The 23,855-nt window shown below is 38.1% G+C and overlaps 1 protein-coding gene across 7 annotated transcripts in view; it reads right to left on the reverse strand.

Annotated features, from left to right (window-relative positions):
- TP63 (tumor protein p63) overlaps positions 1-23,855 on the reverse strand; it is a 266,209-nt gene that overhangs the window by 87,643 nt on the left and 154,711 nt on the right. For all 7 annotated transcript variants that reach the window (XM_055408027.2, XM_055408018.2, XM_055408007.2 and 4 more), the window contains one exon: positions 8,086-8,340. In XM_055408027.2, the coding sequence (XP_055264002.1) occupies positions 8,086-8,340 (255 nt within the window). The remainder of the gene's footprint in view (positions 1-8,085; positions 8,341-23,855) is intronic.

The following is a 23,855-nucleotide window of genomic DNA, read 5'->3' on the forward strand; positions in this document are numbered from 1 at the left end:
AGAAATCATGAGTCTTCATTATTAGATTCAAACTCAAATGAGAAGGCTGATTCTATTTGTAAAGTGAGATTCCCTCTCTAATTTACCTCACAATAAATTAGGTTCTACGGTCTCTGGCTGTTCCCAGTTTCCTTTAAATTTCAGCTGAGAGGAGCCTGATGACGGGGTCGTAATCTTTATTAAAAACCAGAGAGAGATGGCAGTTAAGATCAGTCCCTTGAGGCCCCTGTGTGCCTAATTACAGGACCCCTTGTTCCAAAAACCACTGCGTGTCCACAAAACATCTGTAGGGCTTCAAAGAGTCTAAGATTCCTCTTTCTGTTCTGCAATAAACTTCTTTAATCTCAAAAAATTAGAAGCTGTTGGGGAGACAGTTATGTCATTTCACATCTCCTTGCTCCAGTGACCTTAGAGACATACTAATTGCTGTTGATATAAAACCATGAGGGTTTATTCCACATGCAGTTGCTTTTACTCATGAAAAGACAGCTGACAGCTAAATACCTTTCATGAGAAAAATACATCTGCCCTTCTCCACCAGAGAGGGTGGAGACTGTTAAAAGACTTGATCACACTATGGAAATGGTTAATATCAGGGAATGCAAACAGAAGAAGGTGTAAAGCTCACATATGGGAAGACACCGAGCGCAATACATGGCACTCATCCTTCAGGGCTGACTTGAGGATATTTCTGTCAATTTGAATGATATATTGCATTTTTCTTGAGCCATTAAAAAATACTATGACATCATTAACTGTCTATACCTCAATTTCCTGGTAATTTTTGTCCTGGCACACTCTCTATGTGTTAATTACAAATCAGTCATTAGTTAGTGAACCGACAAAACTGATTTGAAGCCCTTTCAATCTCACTGCACTTCTCTGAATTCAGCTTTGGCCAATTTTAGAGAGTTAAGTTATGGAGTCCCATAAACTCTAAGGATTAAAACAGAGCAAATATGAGTCTTTCTTTACACCAAGGATCCAATGCTGCATATCGTTATAATCTTATAAAACAGAATTTTATAGCAAGGTCACTTACTGTAAGAAAACAAATTGAGAAAAGATCCACTTTGACAATGTGCTGCTTAGTTTATTGCAAGGCAGTGATTAATCTATATGACTTTTGTAAAGAATAGAGAATTATTATTTCTGAACGGAATGCATTCATTAGTAACTTTTCCCTTTGATGCTTGCTCTAGTTTCCAGTTTTTTAATTTAAACTTTAAGTAATTTGTCTCTTGTCACTGCTATATACATTGCAAAGATGGCCTTCAGTCTGACTATTGTTTTGTTTGGTCTGTGGTTTTCACAACTTTTTTTTTTTTTAATGAATTCTATTTTTTAAAGATATGGAGATATCACATGAGAATCCAGGTTCTACATGCTCTTGAAAAATTCATCTTTTAACTTCAGGTTTACCTTCCCCCATGACACCATGTTGGAGTTGCAAGGCAAATGCCCTTGTGGACAAGGTATGCCAGCTCACCTTGACAATATGCCCATCCTTACCATTTGACTTGTTTAGGCTACCCTCTAGTCCCCCAGATATCTGAGTTTTCCACCTCCAAGTTAGCTTAATAGTCGAAGTGATTTTTTTAGAAAAACGAGCCTTATGATCTTATCCTTATTCTTGATGGAAATTTCCATGGTAATTTATATATATCACAATCCTCCTCATAATAATCCACCATTCTGGGAAATCAAAGCTATAGTGAAAAAACAAAAGATCAAGTGGCTGATTACCAAACTTACTACTATGAATGATAACATAAATGAAGGAGGAGGAGGAAGAAGAAAAGGAAGGTGGGGAGGAAAGGAAGAATGGAGGAGCAGGAAGAGCAGGACAAGGAATAAAAAGAAAAAAAGGGGGAGTTACTGCTATTCTTTTTGTGGTAGAAAAATAAAGGCAAGTTTTATTTCAATTTGGTGTTTCTTTTTAATCATTGGTCAGTCCTTGTAATATTAGATTTAATAAATAAATATCAAAATTTTCCCTTTGAAGAGAATCACTACAGTGCATTCAGGAAATCACTCAAGCATAACATGGCAAGGCCCTAAATATCAGATTAGGTGAAACTGGCTTATCACGAATACATTAACCTAGAGTTAATTTAAATAAATTAGGGCAAACTTGCTGACTAAGTTATTCTACTCTGGACCTAGAGAAAACACCCCTACATAAGGGCTTACAATGGAAATTCACTTTAAAGTGCAAAACCTAGAGTTAAGTAAGTAACATGAACCATCCCCAAGAATCTCTAAACCCTTTATTTAGGATATTCTTCCTTAATACTATGTGAACTAAGAAATAGCTTGGGTAACAGGCAACAGTACTCAATGCTATTATTTTCTTTATCATGGGAGGGGCATAAAATGACACGCCTTTATGTATCTCTGGAGATTTATAGGATCGTCCTGGCAAGAAGTGAAAATAACTTGTGATTAACAAATGTACCACTGGCAGGAGCCAAGTCTACCGACTTCTGTTCCTCAGCAAGGAAATCTGACAGCCACTCGGTTAAGATCAGCCCCAGTTAAGGCTCAAGCGTTGATGAGAGAAGTGTTTCCTTTTGACAAGGAAGCTGATAAATCATATTCATCATGGAAAAGTTTGTCTGTACATCATGTCCTTTGATGGGCTATTCTTAAGAGTCCCAAGATTCCAGAAGGCCATGCAATGGGCTGGCTTGCATTAGATTTCTGCAGAGCTGGCAGCCTTCTTCTGGAAGTCTTACATTACAGGTAACCTGATGACAGGCAGGATGGGCCACAGGCATGCATCTCAGCTCGCCTGTGGAAGAGCCAAGGGGAGCAAGCTTGCGAGACCAATAGGCTGGGATCAATGAAATTCTCTTGGGGAACTGGATGTTCCCCTTTCAAATGCCACCTCCCTAATCTCTCCACTTGCTCAAGTTATATTCTTTAAAGCTCTGAACACAACATGAGGCTGGCATGATTAAGAAAGGCAAAGAAGAGGACCTTCTAAATCATGGGTGGAAGAAAAGGCATCGAATTCATGACCAGTGAACAACCAAGGTCAGAATGAAGGGATGCTGTTCAGAACGTAGTCATTTCCTTTGGCCATGGGGAGAAAATAAAGTTTCTTGTTTCATATTTATTAAGGGGTTTGCTGTATGCTGAATATGACTCTGAGCACTAGGTCAAGGTGCCTGTTCTATGAGACCTTCATATCTATGGAAGGAAAAAGTCACCAGAGCAAAAGGGATGTATGTCCAAAGGCCAGAGCCATTATCTCAGACTGAGTACAACAGAAAAACACTAATCTGAGGATTTTCCCAGTATTTGCATGCAGATAATACTGTGTGTCATGGGTTGTGGGAAAAACAGTTCTCAAGATCAATCCAGGTCAAGACAGATTGATATTCACACAAAAAAGTCTTGTCCTTGGAGTCCAGCAAAAGAAAGCACTTTACTCCCAGAAGTGGTGTACTTAGCAGTCCTCTCAAGCTCTAGTAGGTGCCATAGAAAACTCATCTTTTCCTTACTCTCAACTCCAAAAGGATTCTAGCTCAGTACCTGTGATTCATTTGAATGACCAGGGAGTATTTTGTCAAGTGAATATGACATAATTTATAGCATAGCTAGTACTCCACTGCTGAGCATGTAGTAGAGTGCCTCCAATACTTTTGGCACAAGAAAAAAAAAAAAAGATATCCCCACAAATGAGAAATAAATGCTGGAATTCACCAGGTTCTTTAAACTGGAAAAGGTCTTTCTCAGTGCAGGCAAGGAGAGCCTGCATCTGCTTGGACAGACTTAGGAAGGCTGCATGGCCAGCCTGCAGCATGGCAGCCAGCATAAGGGAGAGCCTGATACCACCCTATGCCATTTAGTCATGTATTTGATTGGTGGATAATATCACAGTCCCATGGGGCTGCAGTATGCATGTTAACAGCCCAAAAGCACTAGGAAAAAGAAAAAAAATAGAAGATATTTTTCTTTGAATTCTCTCAAATTACTACTTATGGCACAACTGAACCCTCAGTAAAGCTAAGAAACTCATGAAGCAAAGAGATTCAAGTTCAGACTCAGTAAATGCATTCGTGTCTATGGCTAGCCAGTGCCTTTACACATGGCACATAATCCTCACGATGAAGAAAATATAAGGAAGGTATGAGCATCCCCATTTGCAGGTGGTACAGTCAGGTTTAAAGAAACTGAACTCTTTGAGCAGGTACTAAATGCTTCCAGTAAATTTCAGGGTTGAACTCTGCACGTAAGTTTCTATTTCCAAATTACCATACTGACAACTGGCCTATGACTGATGAGTCTTAGCTTTAATGCTAGACCAGCACTTTATTATATTAAATGGTAGGCCTCTATCAGAAAGCAGTAATTACATTGTAGAAATAAGAAAGTTTGAAATTAAGTCCTAAATTCAGTGTTGGTTACGTGTGTGTGTATGTGTGTGTGTGTGTGTGTGTGTGGAAGAGAGAATATGGAAAATGTCATTGCTCTTCACTTTATTTCACTGGAAGAATTTTAAAATAGATACCACATTTTCATGGAATTGGAAACACACTCATTCATTATTGGAAACAGAAAAAGCAAAAGAAATATGCATATATACTTTAAAGATATTAATTATATTTTGGCAGTGAGTCTGAGTAAAGCCAGAAACTATAAGAGAAAACAACACCAAAGGATGACAAGTGAAAAATTGGTACAAACAAGATTTTTATTAAAGAATTACCAGAGGACAATGCAGTAAGCGTGACCCTTCCTAATGACAGCTGCTTCTGCTGCTTCCAGTTTGTGGGCAGTTTTTAAAATTTGGTGTTTTATTTTGAAAGACTGCTTAAAAATGCACAGATGCCTAAGAAATAGATGTTGTATATACTGTAGCATAAAAAATGTCCTTTGTTAGGTGGTTTCACTCCATGCTACACAGGGCCTGAAGTAGGATGGAACAGACATCCAATTCAATCATTTTATTCCGTAATACCTGTAACATAAACTGCAGACAACTGAACAGAAATCCTAGAAAGCCAAACCAGCTTAACCAAGGTCACTTATTGCTGCTGCTAAGTCACTTAAGTCGTGTCCGACTCTGTGCGACCCCATAGACGGCAGCCCACCAGGCTCCGCCGTCCCTGGGATTCTCCATGCAAGAACACTGGAGTGGGTTGCCATTTCCTTCTCCAATGTGTGGCAGGCAAAAACTTGATTAGAAGCTAAGTTCTTTTGGAACTTCCCTGGTGGTCCAATGGCTAAGACTCCGTGCTCCCAATGCAGGAGACCTTAAGTTTGAACTCTGGTCAGGGAACTAGATCCCACAGGTCACACGCCTAGGACTGCTGCTGCTGCTGCTAAGTCACTTCAGTCGTGTCTGACTCTGTGCGACCCCATAGACAGCAGCCCACCAGGATCCCTCGTCCCTGGGATTCTCCAGGCAAGAACACTGGAGTGGGTTGCCATTTCCTTCTCCAATGCATGAAAGTGAAAAGTGAAAGTGAAGTTGCTCAGTCGTGTCCGACTCTTGCTGCTGCTGCTAAGTCACTTCAGTCATGTCCGACTCTGTGTGACCCCATAGATGGAAGCCCACCAGGCTCCCCCTTCCCTAGGATTCTCCAGGCAAGAACACTGGAGTGGGTTGCCATTTCCCTCTCCAATGTGTGAAAGTGAAAAGTGAAAGTGAAGTCGCTCAGTTGTGTCCGACCCTCAGTGACCCCACGGACTGCAGCCTACCAGGCTCCTCCATCCATGGGATTTTCTAGGCAAGAGTACTGGAGTGGCTTGCCATTGTCTTCTCCGGTCCGACTCTTAGGCACAACCAAATAAATGATTTTTTTTTTTAAGAAAACGAAGCTAAGTTCTTCTAAAACCTTTCTATGTTGATGATTAATACTACACTACCTAAGGAAAGGGAGTACTTTTCACCCTATTTACCCTCTTCAGTGGCACAGACTAAATTCTAGAAAGATGAAGTGACTTGTCTAAGGTCATGAGGATGATCACGGTGGGAATCCAGGTTTTCTGGCTCCCAAGAGATTCTCTTTCACCACAGTGCCTACCCCTTTTGTAGGGTTCTGATACCACTGCTGCCACATGTAATGAACTTTTACCATGTACTATACAAAACATTTTCTTTGCTCTTTAACCTACCACTTGCTGTTAAACCTACCACTTATGTAGACATGCCTAATCTTATTTTATTGAGACAAGTGTACTTTTCTGAGAGAGGGGCTTTGATGGAAGATGGTTCAGAACTGTGCTAAAACTGAAAGAAAAAAAAAGCCTTAAGATTTTTGTATGAGGAGTGGGAGAGAAAAATGAGGAAGAAAGATTAATTTAACATTACAGTTGCATCATGTTCCATACCCACTCCATGCCCCATCCCCATGCTCCACCCAGACTAAGCTATTTTAGAAGGGCAGTGATTCTTCATTTAGTGGCACCAAATATGCCCATCACCGCTCAGATGCACTCACTCCTACTATAGTGGAGCTCCGCATGAGCATGCCAGATGAGCAATAGTAAGCTTTGAAGATCAGTGATTGTAAACATCTACTTGGTGACCACTATTCTGAAACACATCAGGGCTCCATTTATAAAATGGCTGTTCTAGTGGCAAAATATTACTTAGATCAATCAACTAATATATCCTTAAGGCCTATGGACTTAAGTTTATTCACCTGGAATGTCCACCTCCATGAGTATTAATATAAAAGAGACTAATCAGTATGACACAACTGATTTTAAAAAAATCACATACTGAAGAGAGATCCAATTTTAAGCTAATACTTCTGAAATAGGAACCATGACAGAACAACTTCTCAAAGCATGAAAGAAAAGCACTATGATAAATTCTTAGACAAGTTTGGAACATCCTAATGTGAAATGGTAGAAAAAGAAAGAAAACACATAATCCGGGGGGTGACGGGGGTGGGGAGGGGGGAGATGAGGTGGTGGTGACAGAATCAGAAATAGGATCAGCTATAACAAAAGCCTCTGTAACTTTAGGGATGTCACTGAAACCCCACTTTCTTTCAGTTTTCCCTAGTAAAGTAGGAGTTGTGAAACATACCCTACTGAGTTCACAAAGAAGTGAGGTCAAAATGGGGGAATGTATGTGAAATTATGCTGGAATTTAGTGTTATTAATGCAGATTAGTCTATAAACTTTGTACTACTGGAGTAAAGCCTCAATACTGTGGCATACAAAGAAGAAACGCTTTCCAAAGAAAACTATTTGCCAAACAGGAAATCATCTGCTAAAACAATTTGAAAGCTACTTCTCCACGAGAGGATGACATGTGGAAGATTTCTATAATCCAGGCAAAAGTTAACTTCTTTGACAAATGTGTGCCACTTTGGTCTTGGGCATTCTTTGATCAACCATTTAAAACCAGTCTTATAGGTCTCCTCCCTTATAGTTGAGCTTTATTCATCTTATAATAAATTATCAAATCAACTCTACAATAGAATAAACATTCTTACAGCTTTTTACTTTTTAAAATGATCAATGTTTCCTTTTTTTTTTTTAGCAAAGTTATGTTTTTTCCAACATTTTGCATTTTAATCAGAATCTCTTTGAACCTATTTCAGGCTTCTGATGTGCAGTTTTTGAGGCTTTTTTTTTTGGGGGGGGGTACGTGCTTCTAAATGCAATGAATAAATGTGTATCAATAAAGTATGAGTCATGTTAGAGAACCTACATGTATGAACAAATTTAGGCCTTCCTTAATAAATAGGAACTAGCCTACATTCTGCAGACTGCAAACACATATATCATAGGATTACATTTCCCATCCGTGTAATGCTTTACATATTTCCAAAAAAGTTCACACAAAAGGTGAGGCAGGCAAGAACACATCAGCTAGAATTACCAGAACACAGGCCTTTGGTTTCCAGATCAGGTCTGTTCCTACTAAATGGTACTTTTTCTCTTTCTGGTTCAGTGAGGAATATTCCAAACCAAAATATACTTAGAGGACAGGGAGAACATTTCCACTATTCAATATGGAGTTCGCTTTGATGGAGGAGAGCCTGGGGGGGTGACAGAGAAATCCCACATACCTGGGGGTCAGGTTCAAGGGCACAGGGGCACCCGTACTCTTACCGTCCACGTCGCAGACTTGGCGGTGCTTGACTGCTGGAAGGACACATCGAAGCTGTGTGGGCCCGGGTAGTCGGTGTTGGAGGGGATGGCGGGCGACGGTGAGAGGGCGTCGAAGGTGGAGCTGGGCTGTGCGTAAGGCGAGGGTGCCGTGACGCTGTTCTGCGCGTGGTCTGTGTTGTACGGGCTAGTGGACGAGGAGCCGTTCTGGATCTGCTGGTCCATACTGTTCAGGAGCCCCAGGTTCGTGTATTGTGGCTGCAGGACACCCAGAAACCCCCACGTTAGCCATTTAAGCTGCAGATTGTTGCTTCTCAAAAGGCATCTTTTGGTGCATGCCTTCCACAGAGATCAACCTCAGATTTGCTGCACTTTACACTCAAAGGAAAATGACCAATTTGTGATGCATAGTTCAAAACACCAAGAAAAGTGAGAGGCGTATGGGTATGTTTTGTGAAGACCTGCACAGATCACACAGCTTCATGGGCAGCCTTTGGAAACTGAGTCTCCCCAAGAGCATCTGAAAGTAGATAATGTACTTATTCGCAAAGTGGGCAAAACACCTCACTGTTCAGTAGCTGCTTATGAATTCCTTAAAACAAATAAATACCACCTGCTGTTTTTTTCTTCTTCTGTCTTGGTAGTCAGAATGAAAAAAGACCACTAGATACACATGCTGTAGAGAAGATTTAAAGGTCAACTTGTCTACTAAGCAAAATGGTGGTCCTCCAGATTTTCTTTTAAGTTTTATTCTAAATTCTGTCTCAGGGTATCAACTTGCCCCCAAAACTGGGTTCATGAAAAACTGGAGGGGAAGGAGTAACAATGTTAGGAAGAAGCAATGATGTATTTTATTTTTTTCTAAAAATACTTAAGTAAATCTCTTTATTCACGAATATGCAAAATTGTGATTTTTAAGCTTTGTCGTATGTATTGGAAATTTTAAAATCTCATCAGTTTTACCTTAAGTTATATGGCATGTATATTTATTCACTCAAAACAATAACTTTTAGGAATTAGTGTAGATTATTTGAAAGGAGAGACCACATGTGCAATTTATTTATTTTTAACTTTTTATTTTGTATTGAGGTACAGGCGATTAACAGTGTGTGATAGTTTCAGGTTAACAGTGAAGGGACTCAGCCACACATATTCAGGTATCCATTCTCCCCCAAACTCCCCTCCTACCCAGGCTAGAAAGGCAGCTATATATTTTAAAAGATAACATGATACCATCCAACAGCCTAATTTTCCATCTGTTCTTTCATTTTCTTTGTAGTAGTTTATTTTCTAAAGCAGAACATGTGTAAGTGAAATATCATCTAGTTATGATTAAAATTCTATATTTTGTATAATTCAGAAGTACATTAGTTCATACATTTTCTCTGCCAGAAATTTTATTTCTTCTAGGAAAATCAGCAGTGAGTAGATAGTTCAATAAGATGTTTATTGAAGTAATGATTTAACATCTCATTTCATTGACAAAAACAATCTTTACTGTATTATTACTATCAGAAAGGGGAAGTGAATTGCTCAAGCACTGGCTAATAAACCAAGAGTAGTTATTTTGCAACCAAATCTGATTCCGAGTCTATACCATCACACCTGTCAGACTGATCAGATAATTCAAGTCATTCCTGAGTTAAACTGAACACATTTCTAGAAGCGGCCACCAGCTTGTGTGCTGTTTTCCCTTTGTGAAACCTTCTGACACAGGGAATCCTCATTGTTTCTTCAATTTACTGATAGGAAAACAAATCAGAAGCAAAGAGAAGGCAGTCCTATTGGTACACATTTTATAAAGAAAATGAGGAGTCTGGCTCTTCAAGTGAAATATAACCAAGAGTCCCAGAAAAAGTCAAATTAAAGAGAACACAAACTTGTAAAGAAATTGATGCTTGAAAACAATTCAACTTAAGTGTAAGGAAGTTATTTTACTAAACTTTAAGTATTTCACATGGGGAGGAGGACTCTGCCATTCCATTCAGTCCAGAGAGCATCTGTCTAAATGTTAACAGTCGCATGCCCATTCCATTACATTTATACATTCACATTCCACTGCCGAATGCCATGTCCCCATTTGCTCTTCAGATAGCTATTAATCTCTTTACACTTATCCCCCTGCTGACAAGAGCAGCTGTTAGTCTCGCCTCTGCTCTCCTCTGACTTCCACAGCTCCCAGTCCTCCTTGCCTCCTTCTTCATCTTTCCCCCTTGACAGGTGAGGCAGACTGCAGGTGAGACAGCTGTGAGAGAAAAAAACCAAAACCTGAGGCCCTGATGAAGGTGTCCACAACCCTGGCTGAATTAAAGCTCTTAGGTGTCCAAGCCTGGGGGAATGGTCTGGGAAGGGGATTGAAAAGAAATTATTATTTGTGTTCAAGTTAAGGGTCAGTATACAAAGCACTCCTGAGCAGCCTGTAGGAATCAGATAATGCTCCCAGAGGCACGTGCTTCCCTCAAGCAGTACAATTAGGGAGGCAGTCGGCCCTGACAAAAAGGACAAAGAAATTCACCAAGCACTTTCTCACAGGCAGTAAAAAAGCCTGTTAGGTCAATCCTGTCCTCCTCCTCCTAGCTACACAGAATGGAACTTCAGCTAATTGTGGGCTTGGGGAAGAACAAAGAAACATGGCCTTTTGAATTTTTTTTTCCAATAAATATAAAGAGAAAAGTTTGGGACCCAGCTTTAAAAGCCAGTGAGTAAACACTCAGTGTTGCTTGAAGGACTTAAGAGAGATGGAAACTCCATTTACCTCAGAGGTACAAAGAAGACCTTTCTGGGACAGCAGTGAGACTGAACATATTGGGTGGCACTAAAGAAGCAGAAAAAGTATTTCAAGTCATTAATAGGTGATGGCTGTGCTATTCCATGCCATAATTTTTAATCCCATATACTTTGGGTGAAATATTTTACTTCACAACAATAGGATTTGCTTCCAATCCTGACTCATCAATTTATATAGCATAGAGCTAGATTTCTCAGGTTTGAGCAAAGAGCTGCTAAATAGTCAAGATAAAAATGGGAAAACATATTTCAGTTTAAGCTTTCTCAAATTTTACTTTAAAGAAACAAAAGTTAAATAGTATACTCAGTTGTCTTTTTTAAAAAAAAAGCATAAAACCAATACCATCTTTATATTAACTAGTCTGAAACACAGACAACAAACCCACCAAAGTAAGAACAGTATGATTAGAAACTTTCTTGGGGAAAAAAAAAAAGGAAATTTTCTTAGAGACTTTTCATAGCTTTATTAAAAATTTATGTCATAAACTTGCCATAGGAAATAGTACTTTGGAAGTTAATTTAAAAAGCATTTAGTTAACAAAAACAAAGGGCTCTTATTTGCTTATTTCTTTGATTTGAAGAGAGTGGACATGTTGGTAAAGTACAATTAGAGGCAGAGGGCAGACCAATATAGCCAAAAACAAGTGTTAGGTAGGCAGAACCAGGAGAAATTCACACGGCCCATTTCAAAATGAACACTCAGGGCCTATTGTTCATAAATTATTAAGAGTTTCAAAATCATGACAGCAAAGCATTAAACAAAGCACAGGGCCCCTTCATGACTACACATTTTGGAGCCTATGAAGTTACTCTGTGCCAGGTTAATGTGAATAATATTTATTTCATATTTTCTACCTAAGTGAAGCTGGCAGGGTGAAGGAAGCAGTACCTGGACCCTTTGTTTATCGTCTGTAATTTCATAAACACAGACGGGAGAGATTTGTGTTATGCTGGGATGCTAATGAGATGCCTATTTATGATGCCAGGTAAAGTAGTCTCAGACACTCATATGAATATCAAAATATGCCCTGAAAGAACTCTGTGGGGTCCCCTTGTCCCATGTGTTTCTTATGTAACAAAGTTAGTACATTTGGAATGTACTAGGAAGTAGATTGTCCCTTTCTAACCACAAGGTATCTTGATGTGGGAATAACCTGAACATACTTAATAGACACTCAGGGAATGAATGAACAGTGTTATGTATCTACTGGATCATGTCTGGAAGAAGAGACAAACTTCTTTCCACAAAATTTTTGTCACTCAGTTCTGTCTGATCCCATGGACTGTAGCCCGCTAGGATCCCTTGTCCATGGGATTTTCTGGGCAAGAATACTGGAGTGGGTTGCCATTTCCTCCTCCAGGGGATCTTCCCTATCCAGGGATCAAACCCACATCTTCTGGGTCTCCATCATTGGCAGGTGAATTCCTTATCTCTGAGTCACCAGGGAAGCCCATGTCTGAAACAGGATATGATCTTCTTTCCAAAAAATAAAAAAGATGAAAATGAACATAATTTGATATCTATTATAAACCTGATAAAGTAAAACAATGGATTTTTTTAAACTCAAAGAGATGCTTTAATTCCTACAAAAATAACTTTGAAATTGAAGATACTGCATGGACCCTTGGAGAAGGCAATGGCAAGCCACTCCAGTACTCTTGCCTAGAAAATCCCATGGATGGAGGAGCCTGGTAGGCTGCAGTCCATGGGGTCGCTAAGGGTCGGACACGACTGAGCTACTTCACTTTCACTTTTCACTTTCACACATTGGAGAAGGAAATGGCAACCCACTCCAGTGTTCTTGCCTGGAGAATCCCAGGGATGGGGGAGCCTGGTGGGCTTCCATCTATGGGGTCACACAGAGTCCGACACGACTGAAGTGACATAGCAGCAGCAGCAGCAACGTGGACCCTAGAAAATTACCAACATCTGTAGCTTTAGTGTATTCAGTTTCATCACAAACAGCTGATCTGCCCTCAGAGAGGATAAAACACACCCTGGTGACAGAAAGCTCAATAGTCTGTTTAATTGCAGAACACCTTGGGGGTGTTCTAGAACATGAAGCTGGTATGGCAAGTATAGGGACACCCACAGGCTGAATCTCAAATTGCCTGCTCTCACCATTAGGAAAGTGTTTCCTCATTTTTTTTTTTAATCTCTTCCATAAGTTATTTTGGATTCTCATAGTCATCTATGAACTCACTCTGATTTATTTCTTCAGTTTGTATGATTAGAATTAAAATAACAATAAAGATGAGATATTTCTCCCGACTTGTCATTATTTTAAAAGTGTTCTATAAAGGCAATCCCTTTAGTTTCACTTCATTTTTCTTTCCTGGATTACATTGTTTGATGATCTTCATTCTAAACATATTATGGGTCTGAAATTTCTTCTCATCAGCTCAGTAATAATATATATCGGTATGCTGCTGCTGCTGCTGCTAAGTCACTTCAGTCGTGTCCGACTCTGTGAGACCCCACAGACGGCAGCCCATCAGGCTCCCCTGTCCCAGGGATTCTCCAGGCAAGAACACTGGAGTGGGTTGCCATTTCCTTCTCCAGTATATCGGTATATATCACTGTAAACAAAATTTAATATTGAATGCTTGGGTTTATACTTACTTAAAGTTGACTTTGTAATTACTCTTCTATAAAATAATTTAATATCATAAACAAGTCTAATCAAGTCATATGACTGGTGCATCATATCCCATTTCTATAAATCTCTCTCCTTAAATTTATCTGTGTAAGAGAAATTTTGTAAGTTCTCTGTCCTGCTTTTCATAGATACTACTATCTGTAATAGCTACTTTATGGCAAGATGACAACAACAATCCATACTAAATGGCAGAGATTAATAAAAAAAAATGGGAATAAGTGCCATGTCAGGCATAGAAGAGGTAACTTTGGCAACATATAGTCAACTTATTTGCTTCAATTCAAATGGACCTTTGTCACAGGAAACAATAACTTGCCTAAATTTCATTTGAAAGAAATTATAATTCTTGACTGTTAGAGATGACCAGGGAACTGAACATTCTTCTGCACTCCTTTTACTCTTAAATGGATTCTAGTAACACAGAACTCTGAGCTTAGACTTGGTGACATGGGGTCAAAGTCACAGCTGCCACTAATGTGCCATTTACTCCTGGGCAAGGTGGTGGCTCAGACAGTAAAGAATCTGCCTGCAATAAGGGAGACCTGGGTTCGATCCTGGGTCAGGAAGATTCCCTGGAGAAGGGAATGGCTACCCACTATAGTATTCTTGCCTGGAAAATTCCATGGACAGAGGAGCCTGGCAGGCTACAATCCATGGGGTCACAAAGAGTCAGATATGACTGAGTAACTCTTTCACAAGGTGCTTAAACCAACCTGGACAGTAGTTTCCTATAAAGTAAAATCTATATAAAATTGAGGAGATTGAATCTGATGATACGACATAATGGTGAACCACTCTAACATTCTTCTAGGGCTGACTATTCTCATCTACAATACTATTTAAATATAATGCCATAAGATTGCTTTCAAAAAAGGAGATGACTTTTTTTTTTTCTTTTTTCTTTATATAGATTTGCCAGAGCAAGCCTACAAATCCAAATTGTTTCAGGCAGCATATATAGCTTCTTCAGCTAATATAACCTTTCACCTCAGCCTTCATGGAGGTGCTTTTTGAACATTTTAAAAACCCTCCTGGGAAAAGAAAACAGTTTTCTTTATGACCCTGGCTTTGCAAAGCATTCATTCGATTATGCTGTAGCAGACAGTACTACATTTTTATCCCCAAATATTGGCAAGATAGTGACTTTTCAACAAGCATTGCCTGAGGGAGAAATACTTGTCATTTTTTTGTTTTCTACCACCTGCCTCACCTCAAAGAATGATGGTTTGTTTCATGCTAGAATTAAACACAATTGATTGAAAGTGCTCCAATTGTCAAGAAGGTATTTGGATTTTAATATCAAATTAAGGCACTGTCTTTCCACTTTAAGAATGTACTGAGCATCACATTTTTCTCAAAAGTAGGTTTTGTTAGGTAAAAAATACATTTCATTTCTTTCGTCTTCCAAATGATCCTAGAAAGTAAGTGTTTAGAGGTAAAATATACTCATACCTTATAGCAAACAAAATGTAAAAATAAAGGTTTTAAACACATAAACCTAGAAAGACTGATTGCAAAGAGTTTATCAGAATGTTTTATTTTCTAATACAAAATGTCAAGATTCCTTTGAGGTCCATAACTCAGATTCCATAACTTAAGAGAGAGCTCTCTAAAAGCTCTAGCCAAGACTGACAAGGACAGGTGAGACAAAAAAATACAAAGTTGGCTAATCCAGTAGACAACAGTGTCAACAAATATTAGCCATAGTACTTGAAAAGCCAGGAAGTGTGAAATGTAGTGAAGCTAAAATTCAATCCAAATACAGCTAAATTACACTGTGTAGAGCTCAGTTAAGGAAAAATAAAGTTTTAATTCTATGATTTCATTAAGTACTCCCTTTTAGTAATAATGACAAATAAATAAGACTATTATCATGAGCATCCTTAGTGCTAAAAGAAACTGATATCACCATTACAGGCCAAAGAAGCATTGGGCTTAGCAGAAAGGTATAACTTTAATATTCAATAATTCTTGATCCAGATAATATGGGAAAGTATACAGAGTTTTAGTTTCTTTAAAGTGAACCAGGCGTTATTAATTAAAATCAGATCAAAAATGTGTTTAAGGAAATTTTCAATCTATAACAGTCCATGTCAGTAGTTTTTTAAGTAGACATGGTAATACTAAGAAAAGAAAGTACATAGTAATGAAGATCTTTAGTGAAGGTTATACCATCTACAGGAAAAAACACACCATGGTAACTTTAGAAGCTCATTAATAATGTTTTGCTGGTTTTTAAAGTGAGGTTAAAATATTTAAAAATAACTTTGGCAATGTGTCCAAACTATTTCAGAGATTATGACTTAAAAACAGGTGATTAAATGTGATTAACATTTTATCACAGGTAGTAGCTTTGCTCACCATGATATGATTTTGATAAAATAATGGTGCCCATCAAGATTAAAATGATCTGAACCCTGTATGGTATCCTAACTTTAATCCTCTGTGAAAAGAATCTTAGGTATTACTAGTACTCAATTCTTTCTGAGTCTTACTCTGTTCCTTATAGTGTTTAAGTGCTTTGCATATATTTACTCATTTAATTCTCAGGAGCTAGTGGAATTATTATCTTATGTTTCATGCATATTTTATAGATGAGGAAACTGAAGCTCCACAAGATTAAGTGCTCATGGTAGTAAGTGACAGAACTCAGATTGGAAACCAGAACATCTGGCTTGAGATTTAATCACTTTCTTAAGTATCCTTCACTTGGAGTCAATCTTTATCTAAGAGTTACATTCAATGAAAGCATACTTATTTCATATCTAAAGAAAATGCTTTCCATTCATTAAAAACAGGATATAAAACCTTAACTATTCGTTTGGAGACCCAGCACCTTGGTACTATCACTGGAAATTCCCTGAAGATCTGACGATGTCACTCATGTTTAAACACCTTGAACAGGTTTCTAATCTAGAGCCCAAGGCCTCCAATCTCTAAGTGCCTTTCACCACACTATCTGAGACCCTCCTTTTTGCTCACTAAAGAATGGCATTCCTTCAGTTTTTCAAAAGCAAACTCCTTCAGTCTTCAAGCCTTTTATACCTGCAGGCTGCTTCACAACTGGTCTTTCAGCTTCAACGTCATGTCCAAGTTGAAGCCTCTATGGAGTGCTCAGGTAAGTATTCTTTGTTTCACATTGTCACGGCACAGTAACTTTCCCCTTTACATCATATAATTATAACTGAAATTAATTATCTATATAATACTTTTAATGCTGGTCTACTCTGCTAGACAATAACTTGTAACAGATAATACCTGGTTTGTTGAATGCAGAGTCTCATCTGGAACCATGGCTGAGACATAGTAGATGCACAGGAAATATTTAAGAAGAGATGCAAAAAATTTCAAAATGAAAATCACCTTCAGAAAGTATATTCTATTCTAACCCAATTGTAACCCAATCAAGGATTGCTTTTTTATGCTAAAGTAAATGGCTCCAAATCAGTCACCTCTTTACATACCATTGCCCTTGAATGTTACAGTGAATCTCCAAATAATCTCAGTGACCTTAACTTTGTGTTTTGATTTGTTCAGCTAGGTGGGAATTGTGCTTTTAGCTTTAGCTTTTATGGGAACTAGTAGCAGAATAGCCAGTCCTGTCACTCACAAGGCCATGAGTAATACTTGGTAGCTCACACCTATCTGGGAAGTTTATTAATGACTTCTACTTCCTTGAAACAAACACATGCACATTTTTGTGCCAAGGCGGTAATTCTTACCTGATGGTCTAGATATTATTTCTCAAGCATCCAGGTCAGCAGTAAGAATCTAAATCTTTGTGGTCATATAATGATTTACTTCCTATGGATAGAGAAACCACCCAGACACAAGCTTCAAGAAAGATGTTAATTTCTGGTAGAGAGGCCACAGAATTGGTCCCTCCTTCTCTAATTTCCATGACTTTCTGCCCAGTTAGCTAAAACTCAGTTTAGAATAATGCCATAATTAAAGGCTTACAAATGTGTTGGGTGCTTTGAGGAACTGAGATAGTAGTTTATCAGACTTATAAACCATTTCTTGCAAATGGTCTAAATTCATGACTTCATTTTCCAGACTTTTAACACTCCCCAACACACACACACACACACACACACACACACACACGGTTGAAACGTTAACCTCTAGCTGCAACTGGAAAACTAAAGCATGAAATAAGGACCATACACCTCCATTTTACTATTCTATATATGTTCAAATCAGAAACACTGTTTCCACTTTCTAATTAGCTTTTGCTTGTCAAGTTCTTTGCTGATTGCTACATTTTTCATTATATTTGAGATAATTAAAGTTTTCAGTGATTTACTATGCTTTGTAATTAGACATGGTGACTTGCATAAGGTGGAAGTGTTCCTTTTAGATTCACTTTTAACTGCAAAATAAAACCGAGGTTTCCAGCTATGCCAAAGACATGCCTTCCTTTGAAAAGACACTAATCTATTCATTTCATTCTATTTACTCCCCTATGAAAGTAACAATCAATCAGTTTAATAATTACAACAGTTCATTAGTGTCTTATTTGAACAACAACAAAAAAAAACTAAGGCACCACATTTAAGAACAAAATGACTTAAAGTTTTCTCAGGCATCCTTTAGTAATAACACCACAGAAAATAAAATGTGAAAGTGTTTGCAAATCATCAAGTTTATTCATCCAGAGCAAACCACCCACATCCTTGGTGATGATCGAGAGACGTCAGGGGAAAAAATTAATGAAGGGAACAGTGTGGAAGCAAGTAAACACATTTACAAAGTGACTGCAAAGCAAGATAAAGATCTAATATGTTCTGTTTTGTAGAAAAATCAAACACATTCTCTGTCCTCCAGGGTAATCAATTAAGTGAAAGCAGTACACCTTATATTGTTTACTTCTGTTAGAGAGCAAGCCATTCCTTACTAAGGAAACTTCTCCTTCTTTCAAAAACTTTGCCACTTGATGTATAAGGAAATAAATAGCTGGACTCATTAAAAAAAAAAAAAAAGACTTGTAAGATGTTAGAGAAAGCCATATGATTCAGAACCTTCAGGTGGAGACCAGGCTTGTACAGTGTGTGCAGTTGCCTTGCTCTCTGCACAGTTATAAACAGCCATTTCTGTAAGTATTTATAATACTCCATATTTTTATCTGATGATAGCCCTCCGAGCAGTGGCAACAGATGCATGCCTCCAATGCATTCAGAAACATTATTTGGTGACCCCAGGGAGGATGTAGAGATAAATACCACATACCCTCTACCCTCCAAGAGTTTCCAGTCTATGGACTTGGGGAAGCAATCAGGGTGGAACAGAGAAGCACAAAGAATTCAGAGGAAGTCTAGGTGATTCTGGGAGGGCAGCCAATGAAATCTGAGACATTTTAAAGGATGAAGCAGTACCCCCAGCAAGGTTTTAAAACCTGGAAAGGATCTAAACCTGAAGATAAATGTTTGGAAGGTGGAGTTGGAATATAGAAAGAAGGCACAAAAGTAACTTCTCTGAATTCTCACTATTCTGATTTTCAGGCTTTCAAGTGCTTTGGGATTATCCACTGAAATAATTTCCCAAGCCTAAGGCTTATTTCAGGCTTTGTACTTTATCCAGTGTGACCATTTCTCTGTGTGTAGATCTTGTGGAGTCCTCAACTTTAGCCTGGTGACAGAGTCTCACATGGTCTATTTAAAAGTAATCAAGCCATTCCCAAAACATCTGATGTTGCCCTTTGAGAGGGTAATGGTTTTCCTTTTAATTCTAACTCCATCAATAAAGTGACACTAATCCAGACTGATTTGAGTAAACAGGGCATATTCCCCATTGTCTCTGTGATCTGAGAAAGAATGAACTTGAGAAAGATCACTGCCTGGATTGGAAATGGCCCCTTTGGGTGTTTTGCGCAAGCTTAAAAGGAAAAAGAAAATGCCTGTACAGAGTTCTTTCCAAGGCAAGCTCACTTTGGGGGTGGTAATGCTCATAGGGGTATTATACTAAACTGCACCTATTAGTGGCTTTAGCAGCAATAAGAAAGTAGAACTATTTCTTTTGTAGTGTTTCCAGAAATGCTGACGAGAGTGTTTCATAAATTTCCGCCTCTGGCAAAACAGCACAGCTTGACTCAAAATTCCCTCTTTCAGCTTTTATAAGAAAAGAAAAATTTTTTTTGATCCCATATAAGAAACATGGATAAGATGAAATTCATATCACCACTTTTGCATAAGATATCAGTTTACACTTTACACATATCCACTGACATTCCAAAAATGTTTTATGGTTGCCAGTTATTCCCTTACCTAGAAGCACCATGTGCTTTATCTTAACACCAGTAACTGAATTTTAAATTGATAGGTAAATATTATCTGGGAAAGCTATCTCAAAATTTACAGAACAGCTCAGTTTTCCTTTGTCTTTGGAAAAGAGACTGAAACTGAATAAAATTAGTTGTTATTTCAAACGTGAAATAAATTTGGAATTAAGAACTAGGTTTTTGGGGCAAGGAAGAAAATGGAAAGGAATGCTTTGAGTATAGGATAGGGGTGCTACGTATCAGACCAAATTTTAAAAAAAATCAAATATGGGGAAGTTTAAAGGGTGTTTCTGAAAAGATTTTTACAGGCACTTCAGGTAACTACTGTTTTCTACAAAGGAGGTTGTATAGCAACACGGTCGTACGTGGAACTTCACTGTTTCCCCTAATGTTTGCAGAGATAAAGGCAGAACAAACCACATTTCAACATCAAATATTTTCAAAATTCACTTTACATCAATAGAGGATTAGGTCTGTAAGGACAAGAAAGGAATGAGATACAAGCTTGGCCATTCCCCCATTTATCATAGAGCCTCAGCCACCCTCTTAGCGACTCTCTTCGCCCTTTAATCAAGTCACTGAGTTTCCTCCCCAAGTACCTGCCCTTGCCTACCTCACCATCATCTCTTCAATTGCCTACGTTTCCATCTTGAGTGAGATGGAAATGATGCAGGAGATTGTGGAAGGTGATGATATGAACAGAAAGAAAGACATCTGCCCCAATATTTCTGTTCAGATCTTAAATAAAAACGTATATCCTGTCCAAAGTGAAATTTGAAAATTTTATTCCAAATTTTTAAGTTTGTAATACCAAGAGCTTGATTTTATTATTGCAATTGTTTTTGGTTAAATGAGGGTATTGTTTGTTTCTTAAAAGATATATTCATATTTACTTCTGTTCCATTATTTCCCAATTGGGATTCTCACCTTCGACAAAAGTCATACTTGGGATATTGTGTCACATTTAGCTCCATGATCTCTATCTGCTTTTAGAGCAGTGACCAGAGAGGAGAGTTTTCTTATTCTAAAATGACTATTTAATAAATAAAGTTGACCCTAATTAACATAGAAAATCAGTCTAGAGTTTGTTCCTAGTTTTGATTAATTTAAGAACTCCCTATAAGGGTTAGAAACCTTATCAATCTCTGTAGAGGTCTAAGGAATGGGAACAGGAAACAACTTCACCCAAATCAAGCATTTGGACTAGTTTTTATTCCTCCTTGCAGGATGACACCTGTCACTCCTAGAGCATGTAGACAAAGTTTGGATCTCAAATTCTGACACAGCCCATGCTTTCAGAATATGCATGGGTTCTAGCTCTTAGTGAGATAAAAGCCCTTGTCATCCTTTTTTTTTTTTTTGCTATTTCTTATACAAGTGTTCCATTTTGACATACAGATTAAATGCAGGTCAGTTTTAAATCAACATTCTCTTTTCCAGTCAGTATAGCATGCTCTCTCATTTGGTCCTATGCAGTTGTTCTTTGTACTTTTATTAATCTTCTACCTTCTACCTAGAATGACCTTCCCTCTTTCCCCTGTGGCTAAATTCTAGTTCTCAAACTATGTGAAATATTACCCTTGTCAAGAACAGATTGACCCACTTCACTGTCTTTGAGAAACCTTGGTGTCTCTTACCACATTCTGTTTTAAACCAGAGTCACTTATGAACGAATACTTTATGTACACCCTAGAATTGTGATTTCTCATAAGCCAGGGGCTATAACTGCTCTCCTTTTGGTGCCTAACACAAGCACCAGGAGTATACTTAACTAGTTCTCAGTAAGAGAACTGGTTGTAAGAAAATGCTTCTTTTCCTAAGGGAAACAGTTTAATTGATCTGTGGCTGGGATATCAAAGCTACTATATTTAGTTTATAGACAAACATATACCACTCTTTTTTTTTTTATTTTAGGGCAGGGGGTAGGGAGGGGGGAATAATAAAATAAATGGTGTGTGTGCGAAAGTTGCTCAGTCATGTCTGACTCTTTGTGACCCCATGGAGTATACAGTCCATGGAATTCTCTAGGCCATAATATTGGAGTGGATAGCCTTTCCCTTCTCCGGGGGTCTTCCCAACCCAGGAATCAAACCCAGGTCTCCAGCTGAGACACAAGGGAAGCCCAACAAAATAAACAGCGGGTCTTTATTTATAGGATGACCATATACTTTATCCTCCAAGAGGAACACTTTAGGAAAGTAAAAGGAGTGCTATTGATAAGTACATTTGAATAGCAGGTGTAAATAGGGACATACCAAGACCAAAAGTTCCCAACTTATCTATGGCAGGAACCATAGCTATGAAAGAGAGCTATGGGTAGAGAAACACAAGTTGCATGAGACTTTAGAAACAATCCATTTCTACTCTTCCAAAGGTTCCAGAGAGGCAGTGGATATCCTTGAAAATCAAGCACCCAATGTGCAATTCAGAGAAATGCATTTTTATACTTTTAGGCAGCCTTCAACAAAGCCCTATATCACCCCAAGAGCACCCTAATACAGCCCTAATTATACCATTCCTCTGTTTAAAATTCTTCCACGGCTTATCATAGCCACTATGTTAAATGTGTTTAGATACTCCATGAGCCACTCTATCTTATATTTCTATCTTTATTTTCTAATGATTTCATACTCTTAGTTCCATCAAAACTATCTGACATTTGAGGACCCCAGTATGAACCTGCTTCTGTGTCTCTGCTGATGCTTGTTTCTGCACCTGAAATCATCCTTCCCTCTTTTATTTCTAAAACTTTAGAAAGTCCTCTACTCATCCTTCCAAGTGAATCCGCATCACACACACATATACGTAACTTGCAAGGTCCTCTTGCTTCAGGGTACTCTCTTTCTCTTTGATACTTTATATTATCTTGCTCACACTTCGCATATGACACTCAAGGTCTCTCCTATATTAATTATAAATGTATATTTTCATTCTCCCTATGAACTGTTACTTATTGATGTAGGAACTGTTTCATATTCATTTTTACATCCTATGTACCATCTTATATGTAACTGATGCTCAGTAAATATTTATTTACGGAGTAAGTCAGTAGTCCCTTTCATAAGTTCAGTTTCTCCTCCTCAATACCACTCCTCATGAATATTGACACATTTCAACTTTATTAAAAAGTATAAGTGAAAAGTATAAAATGTTGATAGAGATAACACCTTAATAAGCCACAGGCCCCTATTTTCTTGTGCCTCCAACCTGTGTCCTGAAGAGAAGATCCGGAATAAGAATTATAGCTTAACTCCTAAATCAACTGTTTCACCTTGACCTTTCAATCCATTCTCTTCCAGAACCAAAATCTGCTACCCTACTGGATATCCTTCACAGGCAACTCCTTCCCTAAATTGGCCCTGGACAATCAGACTGTACCAGCCATCTGATTTTTTGCTCATCATATATTCAAAAGACATTTCATTGAGATATGGGAAAACTTCCATTTTCAAAACAGTAAGACTTTTATGGAAATAACCAAGTTATTTTTCACTGATGTGTCTTTTGGGTGTCTGTGTTCACTCTTTCTTACTTACTGATATAAAACAATTAATGTTTAAAGTAGTAATGTTTAAAACTCGATATGGGAAAAGTTTAATTTCCCACTATTACTATAAAGGGAGGATTTTTACCCATCCACCTCTAACTCACCAGCACAGTTCCTTACCAAAGCAATTATGTGCCCCTCAAAGAAAGGTTGTGTACATTTATCATAACAGAATTCTCAACTGTCTGACCTATATCTTTCCTTGATAAACATAAAGTCTCATGACCTCAAGTACATACTCCCTTAACATGAAGAATATAGAATCTAAATTCTGTATGTGCTTATTGTCTAAAAAAATTTCAGCAAACTTTGTATTCAGAAAATATATGTTGTATGATGAAAGAGCAACCAATATTTTTTTGATTGTTTTAGTTAACCATCCATTCATTCATATTTCCTACTGTCTCTCCACACCCCCCGTTGAGGATCATTGCTCTTCTAGAAAACAAAACAAACCAAACATGCTTTTTCCTTATCAAGGTAAAGGATAAGTGATTTATTA

Source organism: Moschus berezovskii, chromosome 1 (assembly GCF_049115385.1).
Source record: "Moschus berezovskii isolate FMDL1 chromosome 1, NW_MosBer_1.0, whole genome shotgun sequence".
Taxonomy (NCBI): domain Eukaryota; kingdom Metazoa; phylum Chordata; class Mammalia; order Artiodactyla; family Moschidae; genus Moschus; species Moschus berezovskii.